Source organism: Ranitomeya variabilis, chromosome 4, assembly GCF_051348905.1.
Source record: "Ranitomeya variabilis isolate aRanVar5 chromosome 4, aRanVar5.hap1, whole genome shotgun sequence".
Classification (NCBI taxonomy): Eukaryota; Metazoa; Chordata; class Amphibia; order Anura; family Dendrobatidae; genus Ranitomeya; species Ranitomeya variabilis.
Window position 1 is genome coordinate 75545846 of NC_135235.1, and position 26303 is coordinate 75572148.

At 45.6% G+C, this 26303-nt stretch overlaps 1 protein-coding gene across 1 annotated transcript in view; it reads left to right on the forward strand.

Moving 5' to 3' along the window:
- The first annotated feature begins 374 nt into the window (after positions 1-374).
- JMJD1C (jumonji domain containing 1C) overlaps positions 375-26303 on the forward strand; it is a 280338-nt gene continuing 254409 nt past the window's right edge. Inside the window, exon 1 of the mRNA XM_077258765.1 lies at positions 375-845. Coding sequence (XP_077114880.1) covers positions 675-845 — 171 coding nt within the window. The 5' untranslated portion in view covers positions 375-674. The remainder of the gene's footprint in view (positions 846-26303) is intronic.

Below are 26303 nucleotides of genomic sequence, written 5' to 3' on the forward strand. Positions count from 1 at the left end.
AAAAAAAGACCTTTTTTGATGTGACGCATAATTGTGTAAACTTTGAGGCAAAAATCAGCAATGGCTCCCACATGACAGACAGGGAGAGCGGCCGGACCCCCCAGATGATGGATGGGACCCCTCAGTCTGGGCAGCCCAGTGGCAGCAGCACTCCTCGCCCCCAGCAGTGACGACCAGCAGCAGCGCCAGTGACCGGCTGCACCGCTGCCCTCACCTCTCTCAGGGTAACCGAGGTCTTTCAAGGGAAAGTAATGACTATTTCCCACATCTGCCTCCCGCACTCCGCCAGCCATTGGCCGCTGCGATAATGCAGCCTATGATTGGGTGCGGGCTGACGTGACACAGACGTGACTGTGCGGGGCTCCGGGCACGGGGCACCGGGGAGAATCTCCGAGTACTCTTTTGAAAGCCCTAGTGAAGTCTGGCGGAAGGACACAGTCTGCGCCGTGAGTCTCGTACATCTGACACGGGCGGAGCGGTACCAGTGTGTGCAGAGCAGCCGGCGCTCAGTGTCAGGCTGCCTCGGGCTGTGAGGGGGACACGGCAGCGGCGGCGGCTGGAGCCGGCACAGAGTTCACCGTCCTGTCTCCACCGAGCCGGGGCGCCACTATGCGCGGCCGCCGCTAACACGTCTCACTGGATCCTCCGCTCTATTCTTCCCGGGACTGGAGGCCATGGCGCTGGGAGCGCGGCCGGAGCTGGTTGGGAAGCGATTCGTGTGTGTGGTCCGAGGAGGAGAGGAGCCGCCGGAGCTCGGGGAGATCGGGCAGATCGGCCGATGGGGTTGGCGAGCCGGAGTCATACGAGCCGTGTCTCACCGGGACAACAGCAACCCCGAACTATCGGTAAGAGAGCCGGCGTGTGTGGGGCGCCCTGCCCGGGGGCTGCGGGCTCTGCTGGGGCAGGGGCTGCTCTGCCGGCACTGGGGGCCCCCGCAGGATCTGGGGGCCCCCGCAGGATCTGGGGGCCACACTGAACACTAGTGCATGGCGTGTGCAGGGCTGCCCGGGGCACTGCCACATGGCTCCATCACATCCTGGCGGCTCCGCACTTTCTTGTCACTTATTACAACTGTTGCTCCCATTACTTCTTACGTGGATCCCCCTCTGCCTTCCTGGGTGACTGGCCCTTTAATAGGGTCCCATTACACATGGCGGCTCTCCCAATGGCTGTGGTCATGTTACTGGCACCAGGGGGCCCCTGTGCTGTATGGTGGGCACAGGAGCCTTACTCTGCTGCTGCAGGGGGCTTCCCACTGTGGGAATGTAGAAGAGGCCAGAAATAGCAAGGGGGCCAAACTGTGGTGTGATGCCAGCACTGCCCCTCCACGTGTTCAGGGCACTGAATCTGGGGTACATCCTGATGAGTGGTCGGGGTGCCCCCTGGGTGCCTCCTATCCCTATATATAGGCTTTGGCGTATACATCCCCTGCAGATGTGCGGGGTCTCGCTCTTGGGCTGTACTTGGGGGTCTTACTGTTGTTTAGGTCCCGTGTTTTCTTTTCTGTCTAGTACAGCGTGTGTCACAGCCCGTGGATCTGAGGAGCTGCTCCTCCACACTGGGAGTTTATGGAGAGCAGACTGGAAAGTGTGAAGGGATCCATCCATGTGGGGGATCTGGGGATATTACAGATCTGTCTGCAGCTAATGGAGCAAATACCGGGGGAGCTGGAGAATGTAAACTCTGGGTATGTCTGAGTATGGGGGTCCGGGGTGCTGGTACATCTGTGTCGGCTGTCAGAGGGTACGGCTGTGTGTAGTGGGGGCTCTGCCAGTAAAAACTGAGGATTTCAATGTGAGGGATATGCGATGCTTGTAGATCTGTCTTGGGATGCTGCTAGAGTTTGTGAGCTTATGCTAGGGGTGTAGGGCATGATATTGGGGGCTTCAGTATATTGGAGTATGGGGTGCCTGAAGATGTTTTGGGGGCTGTTAAAGATTGTAGAAGCCTATACTAGAGCTGTAGGATGGGATATTGGGTCTTGCAGTATATGGGGGATCTGCAGTGTTTGTAGATCTATTTTGTCAGCTAGAGCTTATGAAGGCATGTATCGGGGTGCTGGGCATTGATAATATTGGGGTTTGCAGTTTATGGGGGATCTGCAATGTTTGTAGACCTATTTTGTCAGCTAGAGCTTATGAAGGCATGTACCGGGGTGCTGGGCATTGATAATATTGGGGTTTGCAGTTTATGGGGGATCTGCAATGTTTGTAGACTTATTTTGTCAGCTAGAGCTTATGAAGGCATGTACCGGGCATTGATAATATTGAGGTTTGCAGTATATGGGGGATCTGCAATGTTTGTTGATCTGTTTTGTTAGCTAGAGCTTATGAAGGCATGTAGCGGGGTGCTGGGAATTGATGATATTGGGGTTTGCAGTATATGGGGGGGATCTGCGATGTTTGTAGATCTGTTTTGTCAGCTAGAGCTTATGAAGGCATATACCAGGCGTGCTGGGAATTGGTAATATTGGGGTTTGCAGTATATGGGGGATCTGTGATGTGTGCAGATATGTTTTGGGATGCTGGACGAGTAGGTCAGTCCCACGATTATTAGACACAAGTAATGTTGAGGTTTTCGTTATATAGGATCTTTGTTTTGGGGTGCAGCTATAGCTGATGGTAGTATAACGGGTGTATGAGATTATTAATATGGGGTTTGGCAGTATTTGGGGTGCTTGCATATGTTTTGGGTTGCTAGATTTTGTAGAAGCAGATACTGGGGTTTTAGGACATGATATTGGGGTGTGTGTTGTATGTAAGGCATCTGTGCTGCTGGTACACATGTTTTGGGGTGCTGCTGGAGCTTATGTAACCTCATACTAGGGGTGTAGGACATTATTATTTGAGTTTGCAGTATCAGAGTTTCATTGCCTTTAGATCTGTGGTTTGGGGTGCGCTAGAGCATATAGATGCATGTGGGGGTAGGATATTGTTAATATTGGGGTTTTGTATATGGATCTGGGAATAATGTAGTCCTGTAAGCGACCTTTTCACACAATGTATTCTTTGGTGCTGGCTGAATATATGCCCTTCTGGATGGTGAAATGCTTGAGATCCAAGCTGAATACTCTTGTGATTTAGGGGTCAATCAGTAGTGAAATCTATTGGCTTTTGCATGTTAAGAGTTATGTTTGGGCCGTATTTGGGGTGTTACCGGGTCTACTTCGGGGTTGTAGGGTTGTATCTTGGAGTCAGACTCTTATCGGGGAGCAGCGTTCCAGGTATCCAGAGTGACGATTTGATCTCCCCTTGTTTGCTGTGTACTTGATATTACAGATTTTCATTTCCTATTGCCCTCCCCCCACACTTTCCTTTTGTGTAACAGTATAGGAAATTTCCTGCCTTGGTTTCTTTGTGGGAATGATGGGGTTAAGTGTCAGTATGTTTGATCATAAAGCAGCCTCCTTTTCAATTCCAGAAGGGCCTGAGTAGCCCTGGTGGTGATATATTACCCCCCACTTAATAGGAACAATCTGAGAAGGGGATGCCTGGCTACAGATGTGCCTCTCCGGCTTGTGGCGGGCAGCCCTCCCCCATCCATTTTCATGTGATTTACTGTAGTTTCTGCTTGTCCAGTGCTTTCCATCTCCATCTCTCAGGGGGTCTTACAGCCCTGGAAAAGGATGGAATGGAAAAGAGAAAAAATGTGCTCTCCAGGCAGCGGCTGTGCGTGTTCCCCTGTAGCTGGGGCCGCTGCGGCCTGTTATTATAAGGGGTGTAGGAATGTAGGAACCATCGCTGCTCTGCATTGGAGAGGGAATCATTCCCCCTTTTTCTGGACCGGCTCTGTCATTTGCCTGGCTGGGACAAGCCCCATAGCCTAGAGCCCAGACATCGCTCCCTTCCCCCAGCATTTTCCAGGGTTCACTGAGGTCAGCAGACTTCCTTCACATTGTGTAGTGCTGGGATTCAGGATCAAGGCATCCCTAGGAAATATTGTTATATGGGAAAAGTGTTTAACTCCTTCTCTACTGACGTGATCGTACATGTACAGACCTAGTAAAAAGAAAGAGGTGATTAGTCTCTAAGTCAGACCTTGTTTTTCTGCATAAATAATATCCATCCATGTGTAAATGCTGCCTGCAATGTGAAGGGGTTGTATGCGTTGGGAGAAGCGTAGTCTGAGCCTGGTGTCGCCGCTCATCGCTGAATAGTCTGAGCTGCTATGTCTGACACAGGCCATGGGCAAGAGTGGCGCTGTTCATACAACCCCTTTTATATACTATGTATATGGTTTCTAAGAGCCATGTCTAGCAAGACTTTCTTTCTTCTTTCTATTAAAGGAATAGTGTATTAAGCAAACAAATAGATAATTCCATAAAATGCCCATTGGGTTGGTATGGTATCCCACTCTATAGCAGTGTGGTGGGATACTTCACAGCCGTTCATCTAAGATATACTGTATATTGGGAGATTTTCCTCATTTATGTCCCCAACATAGGCCGGAAATCTGACGTGAGCAGAGCTTTATGTTAAGTTTATAAGGAAAGTGACCAAGTAGACAACAAGAAATTGCCCTCTTTTATTAGCTGTACCCCAGGAGGAGCACTGAGTACCGTCCAACATGTATCTGATGCATGTACAGTGCAAGTGCCCTTTAAATGACTGCACATAGGCTTCATGCATTGTGCGTTTTCCTGGTCCTGTTTTCATTTCCTCTATTTTCTTGAATTCTATCACACTCTCATAAATAGCTCAAGATTTGGGTGCATTTTCTGGCAAATGAGGGGTCTGGCCCTTTTCCACCGGTCGCCTTTTGTGTTCCCTAATGTTATTCTGCATCTTCTCTGTCGTCATTCAGTCTCTGCCAGCAGCTCTTCTCCGTCTTGGTATGGAGAGAGGCCAAACAGCTGGAAGGAAATTCTGTACAGCTGGCATCTCCGAGCCGTGCGCACCCATCCTCCTCCGAGCTGGAGGCGATTGCCAAATTTAATGTCTCAACTTCAGATTGTGTGTAGTAGTAAATTAATGGATGGCCTCTTCTGTCTTTGTGCCTCCATAAACAGCCCTCATTCTTTCTGCCTAAACCAGTAGAAGACTAGTTCAGAGATTTATTTTTTTTCTTCCTTTGCTGTTCTTAAATGTTTGTTTTCTTGTAATATTTCGGCCATGCCATCCATCTGTACTGATGGTAAAGCTCCTGCAACAACTAAACTTGTATTCTTTAGGACGCTCTATATAAAATATATCGCTATTTTTGCAGCATATTTCTTTTTTTTTGTGCTAGCGATTAATATTTGTATGTAAAAATAATTTGTGGCTTTGAACATGGCTACCTTCTTGAAGATCGTACTTTGGCAGTTGCCATGGTGATGTTAGCGGCTGTAGTTTGGCCCTTATGCCTTACGCTTACGTGCTCAGACAGTGAATTAGCTGGGATATGACGGTATCTGTGGTCGGTGCCTGTTGTAGTGGAACGGTGCAGAGGTGGCATTGTTCTCTGTAATCACTGGATATAATGTGCTATGTATATCAGGAGCGCACCTGAAAGGACATCTGTAATGGGGTGTTTTTAATGTTTTATCAAATAATTTTCTTTCCTTTTTGATGAAAGTAAAAAAAAGTATGGAATTTAAACTGCAGTCTACCACTGGATCCCCCTACAATATAGGTGCTGGCAGTGGCATCCATCATCCTATGTCCAGAGACAGCTCCAGGGTATGCTGACCCTTGGATGACCAAGTCACAGTAGGCCGTAGCTCCTGCCCAGTGTTGATGATGGCAATTTATGCAGCACCAAGTTTTCCAATGACTGTGGGCAGCACAGTGGCTCAGTGGTTAGCACTGTTGCTTTGCAGCACTGGGGTCCAGGGTTCAAATTCCAATAAGGGCTCATTTCCACATGCGAGGCACACGTCCGTATCTCGCATGTGGAAACCAAGCTCTGGCGCCGGCACTTTGGAGCGGAGCTGTGCAGCTCCATGTGTTCCTATGCGGCCGCACGCTCCGCTCTGGAGTGCCGGCGCCACAGCTTGGTTTCCACATGCGAGATACGGACGGACGTGTGCCTCGCATGTGGAAATGAGCCCTAAGGAAAATATCTGCAAAGAGTTTGTATGTTCTCCCCGTGTATGCGTGGGTTTCCTTCCATACTCCAAAGGCATACTGATAGGGAATTTAGGTCGTGATCCCCAATGGGAACAGTGATGTCAGTGTCTGTAAAGCGCTGTGGAATATGACGAGGCAAATTTTCAGCAGCAAATAATGATACCTGCGTTTTTACTGCTTTTTTTCAACACCCATTCAAGTCAATGTGTGAAAAAACGCAGCAAAAACGCTGAAAGAAGTGACATGCTCTATGTGCAAAAAACGCAGCTAAGCACAAAATACTGATCACACAAAAAACCAAAGTGTGTGCATGAGATTTCTGAAATCTCATAGGCTTTGTTGGTACTGTAAAAAGCAACTGAAAATCAGCAAAAAAGCAGCAAAAAAAACGCAGCAAAAACGCCCTGTGTGAACTTAACCATAATGTACAGTGGAAGCTAACCCTATAGTGTGTCTTTGAGGAACGTGTTCCACGAGAGACCACTGGCTGCAGATAATGGAAGTATCTCCGTGCTAGCTGTATATACCTTTTGTGGTGTGGGTGTACTGTGACAATACAATGATTGTAGTATGAATGGTGCAGGAGCTATATATCCAGTGTATTGGTGTATAGGTAGGTTTTTATACTGGGACTCCTGCCATATTTGCAATCAGTAACTGCATATATTTGAAAAGAAATTACCTGGAGCTTTTTTTCCCTAGAACGCTCCATTGTGGGAGCCATGTGGGCAGCACGGTGGCTCAGTGGTTAGCAGCCTTGCAGTGCTGGGGTCCTGGGTTTAAATCCCACTAAGGATAACATCTGCAAGGAGTTTGTATGTCCTCCCCGTGTTTGCGTGGATTTCCTCCTGGTTCTCATGTTTCATCCTGCATTCAAAGACAAACTGATAGGGAATCTAGATTGTGAGCCCTATTGGGGACAGCGATGATTTATGTAAAGCGCTGCGGAATATGATAGCGCTATATACGGTAATCAAATCATAATAAATACATTTGTGGTGGTTCTGCTTAGAAATTCATGTAATAAATTGACACCTGATGTTGCCAAGGGGTGTTTCCTTACAGAGTGTGGAACTTGCAGCCACTGGTTGGATGGTGTCAGACTGTTTAGGGGTCCCCCCCCCCCAAATGATGCCACCCAGCTGTCAGTTTACTCATACATTTCTAAGAGGTTCAGCACAATGCCGCCTTGTAGGAGACACAATTCTATTATTTACTCAGACGGACATGCCCGGAGAGGTGACCGGGCCGCTTTCAAGTGATCTAATGAGTGAGTGTGGAATTGGCACAAGTTAGAGCCTCTGCACGGTGCACAATGGACCCATTGCAGATCTTCCTGGCTGCGGTTCCTCGCTGCCTTCCTGTCACCTTCCACTGCTCCCTGGAGAGGTCGGCGGTGACAGATGCAGCTGCAGAGATGGGGGGCACACAGGCTGCTGTCAGGGATGCATTTCCTTGCCTTCACAGCAGACAGGAATAACTCTAGGGATGGGGAAGTGGCATGCTATGGTGATTGCATCAGGGCCAGCTGTATGTTTTGTCAGCCTGCCAGTATATTGGCTGCTGGATGTGATACATGACCCTGATGGTCAGTGTGTAGTTGGAGGCCTTGCTTTGTTCCTGTCCACTTGGTTATATAGATTTCATGGTTAGTTCTGTGTGGTTACATGTGTATGTATAGGTACACTTCCTTGTATTCAGATATATTCTATACATTTGTGTTCCCACAGATACTAATTAGTAGTGCCGACATATAATTTCTGTTGAAAAAGTTCCTACATACCGGATCAGTTTTTTTGGCAGACTAGTCGACCATCACAGAGCAAAGTTGATGTGTAATTTTAGAGCGATGGCCACCTGAAATACAAATTGCCATTTCCGCCACCTTTGTTTTGTGGATGGGCAGGTTTAGCCCTTTGATGACTTTGATGGGTTGCAGTGTGGATGGTTCCCCAACAAACTATTATTTGTATGTTCTTTGGCTGTTACGCTGTGTGTTATACCGGCCTCATGTTATATAAATGAAGCAGTTCCCTGATATATTACCAGAATTGTTCCCGGTATCAGCGGGGGGCCATCTGAAAATAGAATAGTGCTGCAAGGGGAAATTCTCTTTCCTTCAGCCTCCCTGCCAGCAGCCACAGGATGATTTAAAGAGACACTGTATAATGCCATATGACTTGGGGTACTGAGCCTTTCCTGCTGCCCCAAGCTCTGAGTTAGTGTCATGGCGCGCTCGGTCTACAATCTTTCCAGAGTACGGTACTTGGAGCATTTGGGGTATATTTCTGCATTGGATTTCTAGTGCGGACTGTCCAGGTGGAAACTCTTGCAGCATTTCTACAGTACCAGCATTGTACAAAAAGTCTCATCCACATGCTGCGGAGGAAATCTGCAGCCAAAATTTGCCTGCTTGTCCATTTATTGTGCTTATTTTCACACCAAGAAGTATCCATAGTACTGAGTGTTACTGAGAGCGCTGCTGGTAATAGATGGACTATTAGGGAACAAACATTGTTGTATCAACCAGAAAACTGTTTCCAACAATTGCAGTGTGCCTTCCATAAAACGCTCTCCTTAAGTTCCATCGAATGAATGTTCATTTATGGTTGAAGGTGCCATTTATTGGCCCCTTGACTTAAAGGGTAACTAATCATTTTTTTCCCCTCTTATTTTATTCATGATTTTTTTTTTTTTTTTTTTAATCGGCCATATGGTTGTGTTTTCATTTAGTACTATTTTGTGCACTACTGGATTCTCTTGTATTTAGGATACATTGCGTAATTACCCTGCCTGTGAGCAGCGCCCCCAATAAAAAGTAGCATTAAATACAAAGGTCCATATCTCTGGAACCATATGAGGGATTTGTAAAACAGAACAGTAAAGAGACTGAATAATCTGGGAAGCAGCGGGAATAAAATAAGAGGAAAACCTGGCTTTGTTTGACCTGGTGACAGGTCCTTTTTAATTTTTATAAGAATTTGTCACTTATAATAAAGCAATACCTATAAATTATAATGAATTGAATTTCACGTGGATAGATGTCCTGTAATTGCCCTCTTCAGGACGTCTTCACTCTCTGATGGATTCATAATCCATCCTGCGTCCCCTTCTTTAAGACATACAAGGATGCTCCTCCGGTGACATTGCTCGCTATCGGACATCTGGGCCTCATTTGGTCATTCCTCAGGCTTGTTTATTTTCTTCCCTATCACTAAGAGCCCCTGTGTCTTACAGCAGGATGCAGCTCCCCCCTCGGTCGCTTCCTGCATTTCTTGTTGGCAGCCGCTAGCTCCTCAAGGAAAAAAAAGAAAAGTCTTGGCATCAATTTAATCTTTTGTTTTAACTGCTTCATAGATCGGACACAAATATGTACAAATAGACTGTAAGGAAACCATTGAAGCATTTTTTTTTGGCTCGTCTGGATATTTAGCAATGCTTTCCTCCTCATCCATATTAATCATGACTGCTGCTTGAAATGGACATGGATGTTATCAGAGTTATGGATCGACTCCATGCTGGACCCTTCTAAACACAGGCAGAGGGCACAAAAAACACAAGCTTATGTTTTATATATGTATTTTTATTTTTTGTTACTTACTGGGTTCTAGGTAATCTGCAGATATCATTATTGAATTTACTGCCTCTACAAGACCTTGATTTTTCTGTTAATGCAAAATCCATTTCCAGCTTTAAAAACTAGAATTGGGCGAAGTGCCGCTGGTGTGATGCATTAGGAGTGCTGACCATTCATTATAAGGTATATTTATCACATCTGGAATAAGATTGTGTAATCTGAAATACAGATGTGCACAGTCCTGGACAAGCATGTGAGTCAGCAAAACGGCTGTGACATCAGTCATTGTGAAATTGTGGCCAGCGATTCATTACAGCGGGTTGGTATTCCCTGCAGATTTCTCCTTTTATGAAGTGTCTGGGTGGAGGGGCAATAGCGGGGGGAAATGGGAGATTTACTATTCTCCCTTTTTCCCTTCTCCTAATTTTTGCATAGCATTTATTGCCCATTAAGTTCCAGAAGGGTAGAACCTGCTAAACCCTAGATGAAAAGGAACAAAGAAGTATATAGCATTGCCAGATTAAACCTCTGCTCATGGATGGGGGCCTTACATGGAATTTGTCATCAGAAAGTGACTTGATTTTTTTTTTTTTTTTTGTGTCGTGCATTTTGACTAGTGTGCGTGTATAGAGATACAGATAGAGAAAAAAATAAAATAGACTAATAATAAATATAATGGTGTGAAAACTGCTAGACAAAATAATATATCGGTATTATATATAATATATTTTGTCTTGCAATTTTCACACTGTTTTAGACTCATACTTTAGAAGGGTTTTCAGAAGACTCATTAGCATCAGAGGCAGGATTACAATGACGGGTAACACTTCTATTCACTGGATCCACCATTCACAATATGTGGTGCCACAGCTCCCCCTCTTCCTTTTGCATACTCTTATTACCGTAGATGGATTCAGACCCTATCTATTGCAGCTAATGGTTATGTGGATTTGGTGAAATGGGAAATTAGTCTACAGGAGCTCCAGTGGCCGGTGTGAAATTTGCAAGATTGAGAAGTTTTATTTTGGTGATAAAAAACAAATAACACAAACATTGCCAAAAAATACATGTAACACATTTACCTGATTTAAATGGTAAACTATTTCTGATAAGACATTGCATTTAAAGGAATAGTTTACTACTTGACAACTCCTTATTAATTGCCCAGGTGTGCAGCATATTCCCCCTGTTGCGGTGCCGCCGCTGCTGCGCTCTGTGTCCGCCGCTGCTGCGCTCTGTGTCCGCCGCTGCTGCGCTCTGTGTCCGCCGCTGCTGCGCTCTGTGTCCGCCGCTGCTGCGCTCTGTGTCCGCCGCTGCTGCGCTCTGTGTCCGCCGCTGCTGCGCTCTGTGTCCGCCGCTGCTGCGCTCTGTGTCCGCCGCTGCTGCGCTCTGTGTCCGCCGCTGCTGCGCTCTGTGTCCGCCGCTGCTGCGCTCTGTGTCCGCCTCTGCTGCGCTCTGTGTCCGCCGCTGCTGCGGTCTGTGTCCGCCGCTGCTGCGCTCTGTGTCCGCCGCTGCTGCGCTCTGTGTCCGCCGCTGCTGCGCTCCGTGTCCGCCGCTGCTGCGCTCCGTGTCCGCCGCTGCTGCGCTCCGTGTCCGCCGCTGCTTGCAGCTTTTACATCTCCATCACATTAGAAGAACCACTGTTCTTCTGCACCGATGGAATTGTGTGGGCTGCAGCTGATCAGCCACTGCTGCAGTGGTCACATAACAGTGTGAAGTGGCAGAAATATGGATGAGCTGCTGTAGTTTGGAAGAAAATAAGAATATTTTTATTACATTTATGCTGCACCATGTGACCACGAATAAGGGACTGTCCAGTATTGGACAACCCCCTTTAAAGGGGTGATGAGCAAGTGTGTTCAGGTAACGTGTTATCTAGTATCTTGGGCGTGCAACAATACTATGTTCAAGTCTCTGTATTTGCATGTTTTGTGGCTTTTAGACAGGTAATCCCCGCGTGTGTTGCGGCTATCTAACAGTCGGGAATCATGCAGCCGCGGGGACTTGAGCACGCCTAAGATACACAAATATACAAGAAATGACGTGCACTCTGAATTAAATGAGGAAGGTGCTGGTTGAACTTGGAGAGATCCAGACCATTCAAAAATTGAAGAAAACAACCGCACTCAATTTGTATATTTGCATCATGAATGTGAAAAGTCTTTTAATAGGAACACCACCGTGATACAGACAATATCTGAGGTGACCTAAGATACACAAATAACAGCCGAGCATGCTCAGATAACACCTTATCCGAGCACGCTCGCTGATCATTAGTAGGAGCCATTAGAGAGCCTGCTTCTTCCTGTAATGCTCATTTGCTTACTATTTGCCTCTGCAAAGATATTAACATTGACATTTCCGTGTTAGCAAAATTTGGAGGCTGATTGGATACCAATAAAGACTTGACAGACCGTGGTTTCCATGCCCGTGCAGCCTTTACAGTGTTAATATTTCTAGGAGATCTGTCAGGAATGTGTAGAAACAAAGCATGGATGAACATGTGGTCCTAATCTATTGCAGGTTTTTCTATGTTTGGGTTCGTTTGGCTCCTTGGGGCAATGACTCAAACAGTCTTACATTTCATGAGGGGGCAGGAGCTGATTAATAATGCAGAGCATACTATAAAATAGTGGCGTAAACAAGGGGCCCGTGGCTGAGGAGACCTGATGGATGGATGGATGGATGGCTCTGTGGTTTTAATACATCTCCATTCTTGACATCCAGTATGTTTACGGTATCTGGTATAGGTGTGCCCATCATCAAAATTGAGCACTTATTGAGCCTTCTTACAGACTCATGGTCTACTCTTTCCAGTCTCTTAGACTTTGTAGAAATACAAAGTACATTTTAAGTGTATTGTTTATATAAGCGGCCATATTGGAGATGTGTGCTATCTGTATTCTGGTGCTCATAGACTGCTATGGGCATGTGCTGAATTTACAATGGTCTTGGTATGTGATCCATTAAAGTTGGATATAGTCCAAATTCTATATGTTATATTAAAGTGGATCAGTGAGTAAGAAAACACCGAAACATTGTATTTATGAGCAGAGCACTTGCCTTTCCTCCCCCTGATCTTCTTACAGTGATGGACAGGCTGCTGTTCATGTAGAGGAGTGACAGGGACAAGGGAGCTCGATGCTAAAAGACCGTACTCCTGATTCAGGAAATCTGCTGCCCCCAGTGTACATGCACTAATGCCGTTATCGCACATCCATGTATCACCGTGATGGACCGTGATGGACGGACTGGCCGCTGGTCTGACCCGAGCACAGTAGCCGTACAACACGGCCCATCCTGATAAGTGGATGTGTGAATAAGTCTAATCTAGAAATGCATCTTCATGGAGGCACTGATAGGGCTTCTGAAAAGGTTTCTGTGCTTTGTTAAATGGGTAAAATTGCAAAGTGCTTAGAAAAACAAACAATTTTGCATTTTACCTCTACATAAAAATCCTCTGTTCTCAACCACAGAGTGATTTTTAATTCTATAGTTTTCCTGTTTGAAGATGGAGTTATAAGGCCACGTCTACAGTCTGGGAGGCGACTGGTTTCCTAGGCAAGGAGGTGCGCTTGTAAGCGTTTTTTTTTTTTTAGCTCGAAAGTGCAATGCTAAAGCTTTCTAACAGCATCGGAGAGTGCACAGGTCAGATCTCTGCTTCAAACTGTTCATCTTAAGGTGCACTCTGCCCCCCCTTCCTGCCAAGAAGGAAGTGCCGAGGCAGGGGAGCGGTGTGCTCCAGAAGAAAGAAGGTGAGAAAAACCTATAAAAGAAACCTGTGACTAGAATTGTGCTGTGTGACCTACCGGCACCATGAATCAGAGCCTGGATGCTCCATTACAGCTGGGAATGCATTACTCTGAAATGCCACGGCTCTAGTGTGCTGGGCTGTGGAGCCAGACCTCGGACTCGTGGTTCTGGCAGCATGAACCTTGTGACCCATTCCCTTTAGGTGCCTAGAATTGTGCTTCTGAAGGGCTGGCAACCAATTTGCTGTCAGTCATTGAGAATCTGTTGCAGAGTGACAACCGGATTTTTTTTTTTTTTTTTTTTTTTTTTAGATAAAAACATTTTCCTGGTTCGGCAAAAAAACCCAACACATACAAAATATGCCCCGACCTCTTATCTCCACAAAATGATTATGCTATCATAGGGTCCCTATATTGCCGCACACAGCGCCAAGATATTGCCGTGTGGCTTTACACTTCAGCAGAGGATGACCAGTGGATTGGAAGTAAATGTCCTACCTGGAATTGACCTGGCTTTTAGTAGTGGAGAATATCTTGGTTATTTACAGCACCTTTTATGTACTTTCATAGAGTAAGAAACCTGGACATTTTGCCTTCAGCCGTATGTAGGAAGGTTTTGTAGAAGAACATGTCCTAACATGCATGAAGAGTGCAGACACGAAATCCATGCAGCTGTCGCCACCAAGTCGGACTTGTCCGGAAGATTACCTAACAGAGTGAATTTACAGAACTTGTTTTCCACAAATTGGTTCTGGTTATTCCGAAAGCACAGCAGGTTTTACAGAAATGTTATCTTTTTGCTGTGATTCTAAGCATCTCGGCCAGAGAAACGAGAGAAGCTGTGGACTAGCACAGAACATTAGTGATCTGTGCCCCGGGGCTACATTACCTAAGCAAATCCATTCCTGCTTTGGTGCTCTCTCTGCCCCTTCCCCTTTTTTATCATTTTTTTTTCTCCAGCTTTTTCTTCAGGCAGAATTTACCTGACTCTATCTCTAATCTCACATTTTCCTGGGGTTAGAGGTCTGCTTTGTGTCCTGGCTCCTAACTATGTGTAATGTCTGAACCTGTTTTAGTCTGGTCTGCTGTTTTCATGTAAAAAGATAGTGTGTTAGGGTTTTCCATGAATGTAGCTTGCTCTAGATAAAAGAAATAAAAAAAAAAAAAAATCTTGACAGCGCACCTCATCTTTATTAACAAGCAGCAGCAGTGATATGACAACGATCTGCATCACTAGCAGTTAGCCCAGTGATTGACTGCAGCGGTCACATGTGCAGCGGTCACATGTGCAGCGGTCATGCTGCAGCTTTTAACTGCCTCATCTCTGTGCTGTATGAACAGTGTACGGTCATTGCTTCATTAATACCAGATTTATATATAAAGTTGTGGTTGGATTTTCCAGGTAACAGATTTTGGTGGTCTTAATTCAGGGAGCCCAGTGACCCCAGTGTACTGCGCTCTGTAGATTTCCCCGCACCAGCAGAATCTCTGCAATGAGCAAACTTCAGTAAATGGCTGAATTTCTGTAGAAGTTGATGTCGACTGCTAATTTTTCTTGCAGCGGCTGCTACAGGGGAGATGTAGTATTACATGCGATCATTAATGGACTAGTTAAAGGGGCTGTCCACTGATGCTCACCCCCTTCATGAATACTGTATTCCCCAGTGTAAAATAAAAATCACAGACGCTCACCTATCCCCATTGCCGTTCTGACGCTGTTGGCCCGGGCTGCGGCGCTCACTTGGTATCAATAACAATCAGCGGTCACTAATGTGCCGAAGTTAGAAGACGGGTGAACCAAACTCCAGCCCTCGCAACCTCCAACACGTCATGTTCTCGGGATTTCTGTGATGGAATTACTAAAGCTGGTTTCACACTTGCGTTTTTGTCGCTGCGTTTTAGCGCTAAAAAACGCATGCGTTTTTTCTATACTTAACATTAAAAAACGCATGCGTTTTTTAGCGTGCGTTTTGACGTGTTTTCGGCAACGCATGCGTTTTTTGACGCGTGCGTTCATTTGCAGAAATGCAACATGTAGTAATTTCTAGCGGCGTTTTTTTGCCGCAAAAAAACGCATGCGTTTATTCGCGGCAAAAAAATGCATTGCTGTCTATGTAAACGCATGCGTTTTTAAGCACATGCGTTTGCTTGTGTTAAAAACACATGCGGTTTTATAGAAAAACACAAGAAAACCCTAACCCTAACCCTACAGAAGAAAAAACAAACCCTAACCCTACCTCTAACCCTGACAAGCCACCCCCCACCATCAAGGTGATAAAGGGATCCTAACCCTAACCCTGACAAGCCACCCCCCACCATCAAGGTTATAAAGGGATCCAAACCCTAACCCTAACCCTATATGACAGTCAATACTCTACGAGTTTATATTTTTAGTACTCTATAGCAATACCGTATATCTTTGGGGTGTCCACATTGAACAAAGCTTTTTATTAGAAGAATGTCCTGGTCACCAGGTCAACATAATAGCCAATTCCTATGGATCCCTAGGATCCCTAGGGTTAGGGGTAGGGTTAGGGTTTGGATGCCTTTATCACCTTGATGGTTGGGGTTGGCTTGTCAGGGTTAGGGTTTGGATGCCTTTATCACCTTGATGGTGGGGGGTGGCTTGTCAGGGTTAGGGGTAGGGTTAGGATCCCTAGGGTTACTAGGGATCCTAACCCTAACCCTAGCTATTTCTGCTTATAGTGGGTTTTCTAGTTGATTTTGATGATTGGCAGCTGTCACACACTTCTCAGCATGCGTTGAAAAAACGCAAACGCAGGAAAAAACGCATGGGCTGCGCTTAGTAACCCGATGTTTACCCTGGTTACCGTCGTAAATGTAAAAAAAAAAAAACGTACATACTCACATTCCGGTGTCCGTCAGGTCCCTTGCCGTCTGCTTCCCGCACTGACTGAGTGCCGGCCGTAAAGTGAAAGCAGATCACAGCGGTGACGTCACCGCTGTGCTGTGCTTTCACTTTACGGCCGGGAGTCAGTCAGTGCGGGAAGCAGACGGCAAGGGACCTGACGGACACCGGAATGTGAGTATGTACTGTTTGTTTTTTTTACATTTACGACGGTAACCAGGGTAAACATTGGGTTACTAAGCGCGGCCCTGCACTTAGTAACCCGATGTTTACCCTGGTTACAAGCGAACGCATCGTTGGATCGCTGTCACACACCGATCCAACGATGACAGCGGGAGATCCAGCGACGAAAGAAAGTTCCAAACGATCTGCTACGACGTACGATTCTCAGCAGGGTCCCTGATCGCTGCTGCGTGTCAGACACAGCGATATCGTATGGATATCGCTGGAACGTCACGGATCGTACCGTCGTAGCGACAAAAGTGCCACTGTGAGACGGTACCCTTAGTCGGTGGGTTTCTAATGGAGAACACGAGCAATTGTTCAGTTGATGGGAAGAGTCATGTGAAATCTCTGTCCGTCAGACAATCAGCCAAAGCCTCATTCGGCTGGCAACCATTTAGTGTGAATGGCCAGCTTTAGCGGCGAACTCCTTAACCGTGAGTGCATTTAATTTATTTTTTTGTCGAGTAGATCAGACCATGTATAAAGCTGGGATTTGAGTGATGAATACGTTGATGGTGACTCCTGTGAAAACAGTTTCAGTGGAGAAAAGGGTTAAATGTCCTGGACTGAGCTCCTTTAATACAGAAGGGTGGAGCAGTTATTGGAAACATGGATGGAAAATGCACCAAGATGACATTCTGCCAAACTCCGGGGTTGTAATGTTCGGTCTACACTAGAGTGAAACGTTCCAAGTCTTAATTGTGAAGCTGCCAACAGAGGACGCTTGCAAGCATGAAAACACTCGCTCATTTTCCACTTTACCTCCAGACAGAACCACCTTCAGAGCGGGTGTCCTGCCCCCCATAGGAAGAGCTGGAGTATTAGCTGTGACCCCAGAGGGGGCTGAAACGCGCTGCTCACAGGGTTGATCACCTTACAGCCCTTTATCCCTGGCCGAGGAGATGCTGGCTGCCACTCGTATGAGTATATTATTTTGTTGTATCACTCTGATAGTTTATGTATTTGGGCATAATTGATGTGTATTCATCCTAATTATATATAATTATGTTTTATGGGTTTGTAGAGTTCCTGTTATTTGCAATTGTAAAGAAGGAATGATGTTATAAACCAATGAATGTGAAATCCGTGTAATACCATTCACGATACTGCTCAGACGCAAGTGGGAGATTATTCGGTAACAGACCAGCACCACGCATCAGTAGCAAAGTGTCAAAACTGGATCCACAAGTAAGGCTACTGGATCCACAAGTAAGGCTACTTTCACACTAGCGTCGTGCACTGCACGTCGCTATGCGAAGTTGCAGCGCAGCGACGCATAGTGTGGAAGCGCCGCACAACGGGGGCAGCGGATGCTGTTTTACATTGCATCCGCTGCCCCATTGTGAGGTGCGGGGAGGCGGGGGCGGAGTTCCGGCCGCGCATGCGCGGTCGGAAAAGACGCTAACGACTCACAAAAAAATGTTACATGTAACGTTTTTTTGTGCCGACGGTCCGACGCAACCGTCGCACGACGGTTGCGACGTGTGGCAATGCGTCGCACTGCGTCGCTAATTCAAGTCTATGGAGAAAAAACGCATCCTGCAAGCAATTTTGCAGGATGCGTTTTTTCTACAGAACGACTCATAGTGACGTGCAGTGCACGACGCTAGTGTGAAAGAAGCCTTATGCTTAAACTTTTTTTTTTTTTGTTTGTTTGTTTTTCGGCAAAGTATTTCCTAAATTAAATACACCTCAAAATCCACATTGAGATCTTTATTTTCATTGCAGATTTTGGTGCAGATTTCACTCTTTTCAAAGCAATGGTTGTTCTAGCTTTGAAAGATCTTGGGGTGGAGGGAACTGGGGCTTTAGAAATCCATAGCACGCGTAGTATCCACTGCAGCTTTAGGCTATGTGCACACGTCAGGACTTCTGGTAAAAATTTTCCTGACAAAAAACGGACATTACCCCGATTTTACTGCGTTTTTGATGCATTTTTTTCCCAATGCATAGAAAAGCGGGAAAAACGCGAAAAAAAACGCAAAATTAATGAACATGCTGCTTTTTTTTACCACGATGCTTTTTTTCGCGGAAAAAAACGCATCATGTGCACAAAAATTGCAGAATGCATTCTAAATGATAGGATGCATAATGCATGTGTTTTTAATGAGTTTTTATAGCGTTTTTATCGCGAAAAAACCTGAACGTGTGCACATACCCTTATTGTTCTATGGGCGAATGGAGTTTGATAAAACTCTATGAACAAGAAACCTATGTAAGATTAAAATGGCCAACCATGGCCAAACCAAATTAGACAAAGAAGGTGCCTCTTTGTGGTCGGGTTCCTGAACGTCCATATTGGGCAGCTGTGATGTCAGACTAATCTTCCATCACTGGAGAATGACCCAGACCTTGGGTAACGTGGCCAGCTGCTACCTTATCTCGGCATCTGGATACCTTGCCTCCGAGCACACATCTTGCCTGTATTTTTTTTTTGGACTATGCAATTTACCATTCTTTGCTCCTTACACAGACAGAGATATACACATACATTTTTTCTTTGCCCTTAGGGGTGTGTGGTCTGGACCAGTTGTGAAAGGAAACAAGTAATGGTAGGGAGGCGCAGGCTACAACCTGCCTCCTCGGTGACTCGGTGGTGTGACCGCTGCTGTAGATGACAGGTGCACTTTTTACATCCCGGTCTCCTGTCGTGAAAATGTAAAATGAGAACTTATACTTGAGTGTATGTGAACATAATCTAATTTTCTGAAGGGCTTATTTGCTTTCTCAGACATTTAAAGCATCTCTTGCGCTTTCACTGGAACATGAGACTTTGTTTTTGTTGAAGACAAGCTTCGACAGGCAGATGAAGGCGAGCATGTGCACACCGATGTGTGAGTACATACAGGCCTCTAATCACGGTGGAATGAATAAGGACATGGTATTGGAAGGAAGCAGTCACATTGCACATGAGGAAGTATCCAAACACCTAAGAGGCCATTTTGAACAGCCCTATCGTTACTATGAGATGGAACCTCCAAGAAAGTAATTGGACTACAAAATATAGTGCTAGCAGATCTCTGACCGGCACTGCTTGGAACACATTGGCAAATAGCAGAATATCTGCAATTCCAAAACCGCCAGGGCACAGCATGTGTAGCTGTTTGTTGAAATGGACCTGTCAGACTAATATGTTGTGCCCGTTACTTCTACCAGATTTCTTGTGTGTGATGGTGTTTGAGAACATCGCTGTCCCTGCTGCTGAAGGCCGTGATTGACAGGCTAATGGCTATGCAGAGTATGGTGTTATAGCTGATCTGATCTCTGGAGACCCCACCACTAAATTCTCAACTTACCACTAGAATGGAGGTCACAAGACCACCCTGCTTCACCCCCTTAGTTTAGATGGAGCATGCGCAGTGTTGCTCTAGCTATGGTCTTTGAGCTGACCATACACCTTTTTCTGTCTCTCTGACGGACAGCCCTCCAGAGAAGAACAGATGGGTCGGTGTTTTCACTTCAGACTGCCGCTATATGTGCAGGTGAATATTGCTTCTATGGGTGACTGGTTCCCTTTTAAGGCCATTTTCACACATCTGTGTTTCATGGTTTGAGCATGGAGTGGCCTCAGGGTTTCCACCCAAACGCAACAGTCTGAAATCTAGTTGAGGTTGTTAAGCTTGGACTGTTCTATGCATCATATTTCACACTTGTATCATGAACCCCAGATGTGTGAAACTGGCCTTCCTCTTACACCCCTAACTTTGGGTGGGTAGGTCAGGAGGCCTCATAAATAAATAATATGGTTGATGTCGGACACCCGTGTATTCGACCAACCTATGTGTAAGGGGGTTGCAGTGGCTGTTTCTTTCAGCCCCATATTAGGCTCCTTTCATAACCCACTTCACTGTGATTGTGCCGAAACAATTGGGGCTCAGCACCCCAATAATGATGGTATATGGTAGGGGATGTGTGTAAATTGTAGAGTGATCTCCGAATATAAAGTGGGGGATGAAAACCTGTACATGTAATTATATAGTATGACCCTCCTTGTGGCATTACAGAAGGGCTGTCTGACTGTATTCGGGGGCCTCCCATGCCGTTGAAATAAGTTGGATTATTGGGGACCACTTGCGGTGGAGATGATCGGAGCGGATTGTGATTTGCAGTGAACCAGTCTCGGTAATGATTGAGTGGTTCGGTTCTTCTTCCCTATATTAGGGGCCGGCACTTGTGGTTATTGCTGTGCTTCCTCGCTGTGGCCACTGCCTTAAAATGTTTCTTTCCTTCTTTTATGAAACTTGCTTACATGGTAAAAGCTGATCTGCAGCTATTGTCCCAGGCAAATGCAAGGATGACCCCGGCGCTGCTGAGCTCAGTGATTTCACACATATGGTTTGCTTTATATAGTTCACTGGAAACTTCCTGGCTCGGCTCCAGCAGAGATGAAAACCAGGAACAGAGCCTCTAACATGGCGAAATAACCCCAGCCTCCGCTTTCATGGAAAAATGAAGACCCTGAGCAGTTGCTCTCACGTTCGGGGAGTGTTGTGCAATGCAGTGTATGAGTTTCCCTACTTTTTCTAGAATTTTTCCTTGTGGTTTTGTGGCTTTAATCATGTGTGTACTGCTCCTCTGCGGCTGTGATTAGACCTCATGCATCATAGCATTTGTGAAGTCCTACATACTGCAGGATTGTAATGAATGGATGACGTGGTGTTCCGATGGCCTCTGTGCTTCCCTAGTGGCCGTGCTCGCCCGCTCCCTGATGTACAACGCTGAGATCATGCTGCCAAAGCAATAGTCCATGTAGCCAGAGCCGCACTCGGAGCTTTCCAGTCATGTGCATTCCCAATGAAATGGCTACTCTAGCTCTTTCTTCCTCCTCTCTCCTCCTGTTAATCTTCCTGAAAATGTACAGTTGTATTAAGAACTGGGCATTACCAATCTACTCCATGATACTGTCAGACAATACCTGGACGCAGGTATTATTAACCTGTTTATTTCTGGAAGGTTTAACCTAGGAACCGCACAGCAGAGTTACCATATTATGGCGAATGCAAACCTTTCTATAACTCACATGCTAGGAGAGCTCTAATGACAGTGTTAAGATAAAGCAGTGACTTGATGGTCTCCATGTTATTCCGATTTACACGTCCGATATTCACTGTTGTGTGCGGAGCGGCCGCTGGGATATATAGGGCTGATGAGTTCTCAGGAGATCTGTGGCAATTGGTGCCCGTATCTTCTGATTCAGCCTGCCCTCAGTAATTCCTTTTAGAGGCTCTGATCAGCTAGCTGGGGGAGGCTCGGTGGTGTGCTAGTCCCAGAGTGCTTAACATTTAACAAAACCTTTAACAATGTTTTGTATGGTGGGTTTCTGGGTCCAGAGACCCTTTAATAGCTTAAACTACAGGCCATGATCTGACCCAGAAGCGTTCACTGCAGTGTTCAGGCCCAATGGAAAGTCCTCACTTTGTGCATGTTCATGCATGAGCTGAGCACTTCTGGCCACTGGTGATTGTGGGGACATCAAGACCCTTACTGTCAATGGGGCCTTTAAGGGGGCTATAGCATACTAAAATATTTGTAAACATTTTGTTAACTTACCCTCAACCAGCCAGCACACGGGCCCATGTTCTCCTCCTATGTGCTAGTTCACATGGGGCGTTGTCACCACACATAGGATGATACGTGCCGGTTATAGGAGAACAGAAAGGTTGTCTGTTTTGGGTTTGACGTGACACAAGTTTCGTCCTCACTAATGTATCATTGATGGGTGTGATATTGAGCCTTAGTTCTCATGGGACAGGGGCTTCACTCTCGTAATTTGGACAGATGAGACACCTACAAGGAGCAGGTTTGGGATCTGTTACTTTTTGTTTTTCGGTGTTAATGTAGGTACCGTAGTTTTTTCAGTTGAAGTTTGCTGTTATAGCCCAAATTCCTAAGATAACTGATAAGGGCAGAGACGAGACTAAACACTGCATGCTTTTATAGATCTGTCTTTCTTTAAGTGACATTTGACATGGATTATTATATTATTTTATTTATTTTTTTTTTGCTGGTGAAAAAACCCAGTAAATTAGAAGATGACCTCAGTCTATTGTTGGTACAGGACATTAGTGTCATGATTTTTTTTTTCCCGTTAGTCAATGAAAATTAAGAATAGTTTGATGTTCTTGCCTTGTTGCATTCGCACAGCAGATTTTTGTATTTTTTTGCATATTTTTCAACCAGAAAATACTTTGTTGACATTTTTAAGTGAAACAGCGCTCCTAGTGGTCATAATTTATCACATTACACGTGCAAATAAACCTTTACTCCCAGAACCTCATAGACCTACTGGTCATACTGTAACACTTGGAAGATGGGTGTTTTTTCTTTTTGTCCTTAACATTTTGTCGTTTGAACACTGCCCGTGGCCTGTCTGAGGTGTATTCTTCATTACGTAAGCATTCGGGAGCACCTTCTCCTATTACTTTGTTGTCATTCCTCCGTCTCTACTTCTTCACATTTATGGATAAATTAAGAACTGGGTGTTTCTAGTTTGGGGGATGCTGACTGTCTGAAGGACTCAACCACTCCTTTGACAAAGGGAATATTAGCTGCCAATTGACCGTTTCTTGAAAACTTTCCAGGAGGAGTAATGGAGGAATAGCTCAGCAGAATTTGAAGAAAGGATGATCAATAATTGTTGACGACTGCAGGTTTTTACTAAAACATGTCGGGATATTTGACAAGTCCTGTTTTAACATTTAAAGGGATAAACAAAAAACCCTTGGCCCAAACTACTAAAATATATAACTGCTCAAATATAGGGCCTCATTCACAGTAGATAAAGTTGTTCCGAACCTGACTATTTCAGCAGGAGCTGACCATCTGATGTGTATTGTGGCCTCCTGACTTTCTCCTGACAGATGATGGCTGGTAAGAGAAGGATCAGACAGTTGGAAATTTGGCTCCTGATTATTGTTCTTTCAGGTGGTAAGTCGCTGTCTGGCCACTGTCTCCGCTCTCCCTGTTGGAAACACATTTGCGTTCAGCTGATCCGAGCTTTCTGGTGTATGAGGGAGGCTGGAGAGAACTGCTCTCATTAGGGGGACTGGTCTCTCGCTTGCGTTGTCAGGTGACCTTGTACGCTCCGGTGCTCGCTAGAGCTGGCCGGCCATTACTGAATTGTTGCTGTGACGTACCCTTAATAGTGGTATCAGTACATGATCTAATGCCATCACAGAAGTGATGAGCATTGTAGGGATTCACTCTCCGGTAGGTATTGGGTAGCATTCACACAGGCAATGCAAATTTGGTCCAAACACGTGCAGCTTTTATTACTTTCCACAGGTTTCCCAGCACCACTATAAACTTGTAAATATAAATCCCTAGCCTTGTCCAGTCGCTAACGAAGCAGAACAGACCCTGGCTACTTATACATGGCTGAGCTAGCCCCAGCTCGGTCACGCAAAACAGCTGCTATCCATAGCAATCACTGACACTTGCTTTTCTCAAAACACGGCCTGTGCAGAATCTTCTCAGAGAGGGATTTTGGCCTGACTAGCTCTTCAGCTCCAAGACTCATCCAGTCTGGTCAGCTTCCCCGAGTTGACTGACTAAGGCTAGGTTCACATTGCGTTAGGGCAATCCGTTTAGCGCTAGCGGATTGCGCTAACGCAATGTTTTTTTAGGGGCCGCGTTAGGGGTCGCGTTAACGTCCCCGCTCTCGCAGATCCCCGATCTGCGAGAGCGGGGAACGGACCTCGGGCGCGCCGCGGACGCTGCAAGCAGCGTCCGAGGCGCATCACAGAAGAACGGCACATCACTAGCGCGAGCCGAAAAAGGCACGCGCTAGTGATGCGCTGCAGGAGAAATTTACATTGCTGTCAATGGGCACGCTAACGGACCCGTTGCACGGCGTTAATTGCGACATTTTCGCCGTGCAACGCTGTCCGTTAGCGTGCACACATTAACGCAATGTGAACCCAGCCTAAGGAGAACAGCAAGATGTTTAGAATTGAGAGTCCTCAGTGGTTGATACCTTTTAATGGCTAACTGAAAAGATGGTAACAAATTCTCCTGTAAGGAGAACAGGTAGCCTAGTTATATGCAGGGCTAGCCAAGTGATCTAATGAGGACTTAACCTTAGCCTACCCGGCTTTGCTATAGCAGGTACTGGACATGCTGTGCAGTCTCCATAGACTCCAATTGACTTCAGGTAGCCCATAGAAGTCACTGACAAGTTATCTCGTAGACTTGATGACTGTATTGAAGATTTGACCAGGAGCAGAATGGCTTTGAAAGCTCCTCTTGAAATTTCCCCAGAGGAAGGTATATGTGGCATGCATCTTACAAGCTGTGCTATAGTTTTGATATAGCAGTTTGCGTAGAGATATACTTTTTTTTTTTATATCTATAATATATTCTGAAAAGGACATTATTAAGGGCATTTAAGGTAATGGGAGAGTCTCTGTAATGAAGCTAGGAGCTTGATGGTCTGCATGGTACTAGTCTCCGTCCTGCTGCTCTGATAACTCATTGTGCCCGCACTGATGTCAGTGTGATATATGGCGCGTTCTATGTGACTGGGCACACGTGACCGCTCCAAGGACATTAGGGAATGAACTCATTCCAACTTTTCCTTCTCTGAAATGATATTACAGGAAAGCTGCTCCCATTCAGGTCTTCTGTTTAATGTTATAAATGGGTATGGAGCTGTGGCGCAGGACACATTGCGGTGACCCGGAGGGAGCTCTATAGCCTTCACTCACGTGGCCTGTGAAACACAGACTGGTGTGTGCAGCCGCAAAGACTTCAGTGGGCAAATGCTGGAGGTTCACAGGATCATTGTCCAGATGGGACCGCTAAACTTTATCAGCATGCACAAGAGACCGCAAAACCTGCTTTGTGTAAGCAGCTTCTATACTGCCAAGAGAGCAGGTTTTGCCTGCAGAAACAAAGGCAGCAAGAACGCAACGTCTGAACATGGCCTTACTATACTCGCGCGTCCTGTTCTGTGCAAAAACCTTCACAGCGACCTTTGCCCTGATGAGAGCATGCCCATAAAATACTTGCATGCATTCAGTAGGGTCTGAGTCAGTCTATTGCTGCTAATGTCAATTTTATCAACAGAAAATAAGTCTAATAGGTGTAGTGGCCAACGAGAAAGTGGTAATTTTTATTTTTTGTATTAATAGAGGGATGTGAGTCATAAAAAGTAGAATAAAGTGTGTGTCTGTATATATATACACACACACACACACACACACACACACACACACACACACACACACACACACACTTATTACGATACACACGCACACATATATACCCAGTTGGGTCCATATATATTTGGACAAAGACAACATTTTTCTAATTTTGGTTATAGACATTACCACAATGAATTTTAAACAAAACAATTCAGATGCAGTTGAAGTTCAGACTTTCAGCTTTCATTTGAGGGTATCCACATTAAAATTGGATGAAGGGTTTAGGAGTTTCAGCTCCTTAACATGTGCCACCCTGTTTTTAAAGGGACCAAAAGTAATTGGACAGATTTAATAATTGTAAATAAAATGTTCATTTTTAGTACTTTGTTGAAAACTCTTTATTGGCAATGACTGCCTGAAGTCTTGAACTCATGGACATCACCAGACGCTGTGTTTCCTCCTTTTTGATGCTCTGCCAGGCCTTCACTGCAGTGGTTTTCAGTTGCTGCTTGTTTGTGGGCCATTCTGTCTGAAGTTTAGTCTTTAACAAGTAAAATGCATGCTCAACTGGGTTGAGATCAGGTGACTGTCTTGGCCATTCAAGAATATTCCACTTCTTTGCTTTAATAAACTCCTGGGTTGCTTTAGCTTTATGTTTTGGGTCATTGTCCATCTGTAGTATGAAAC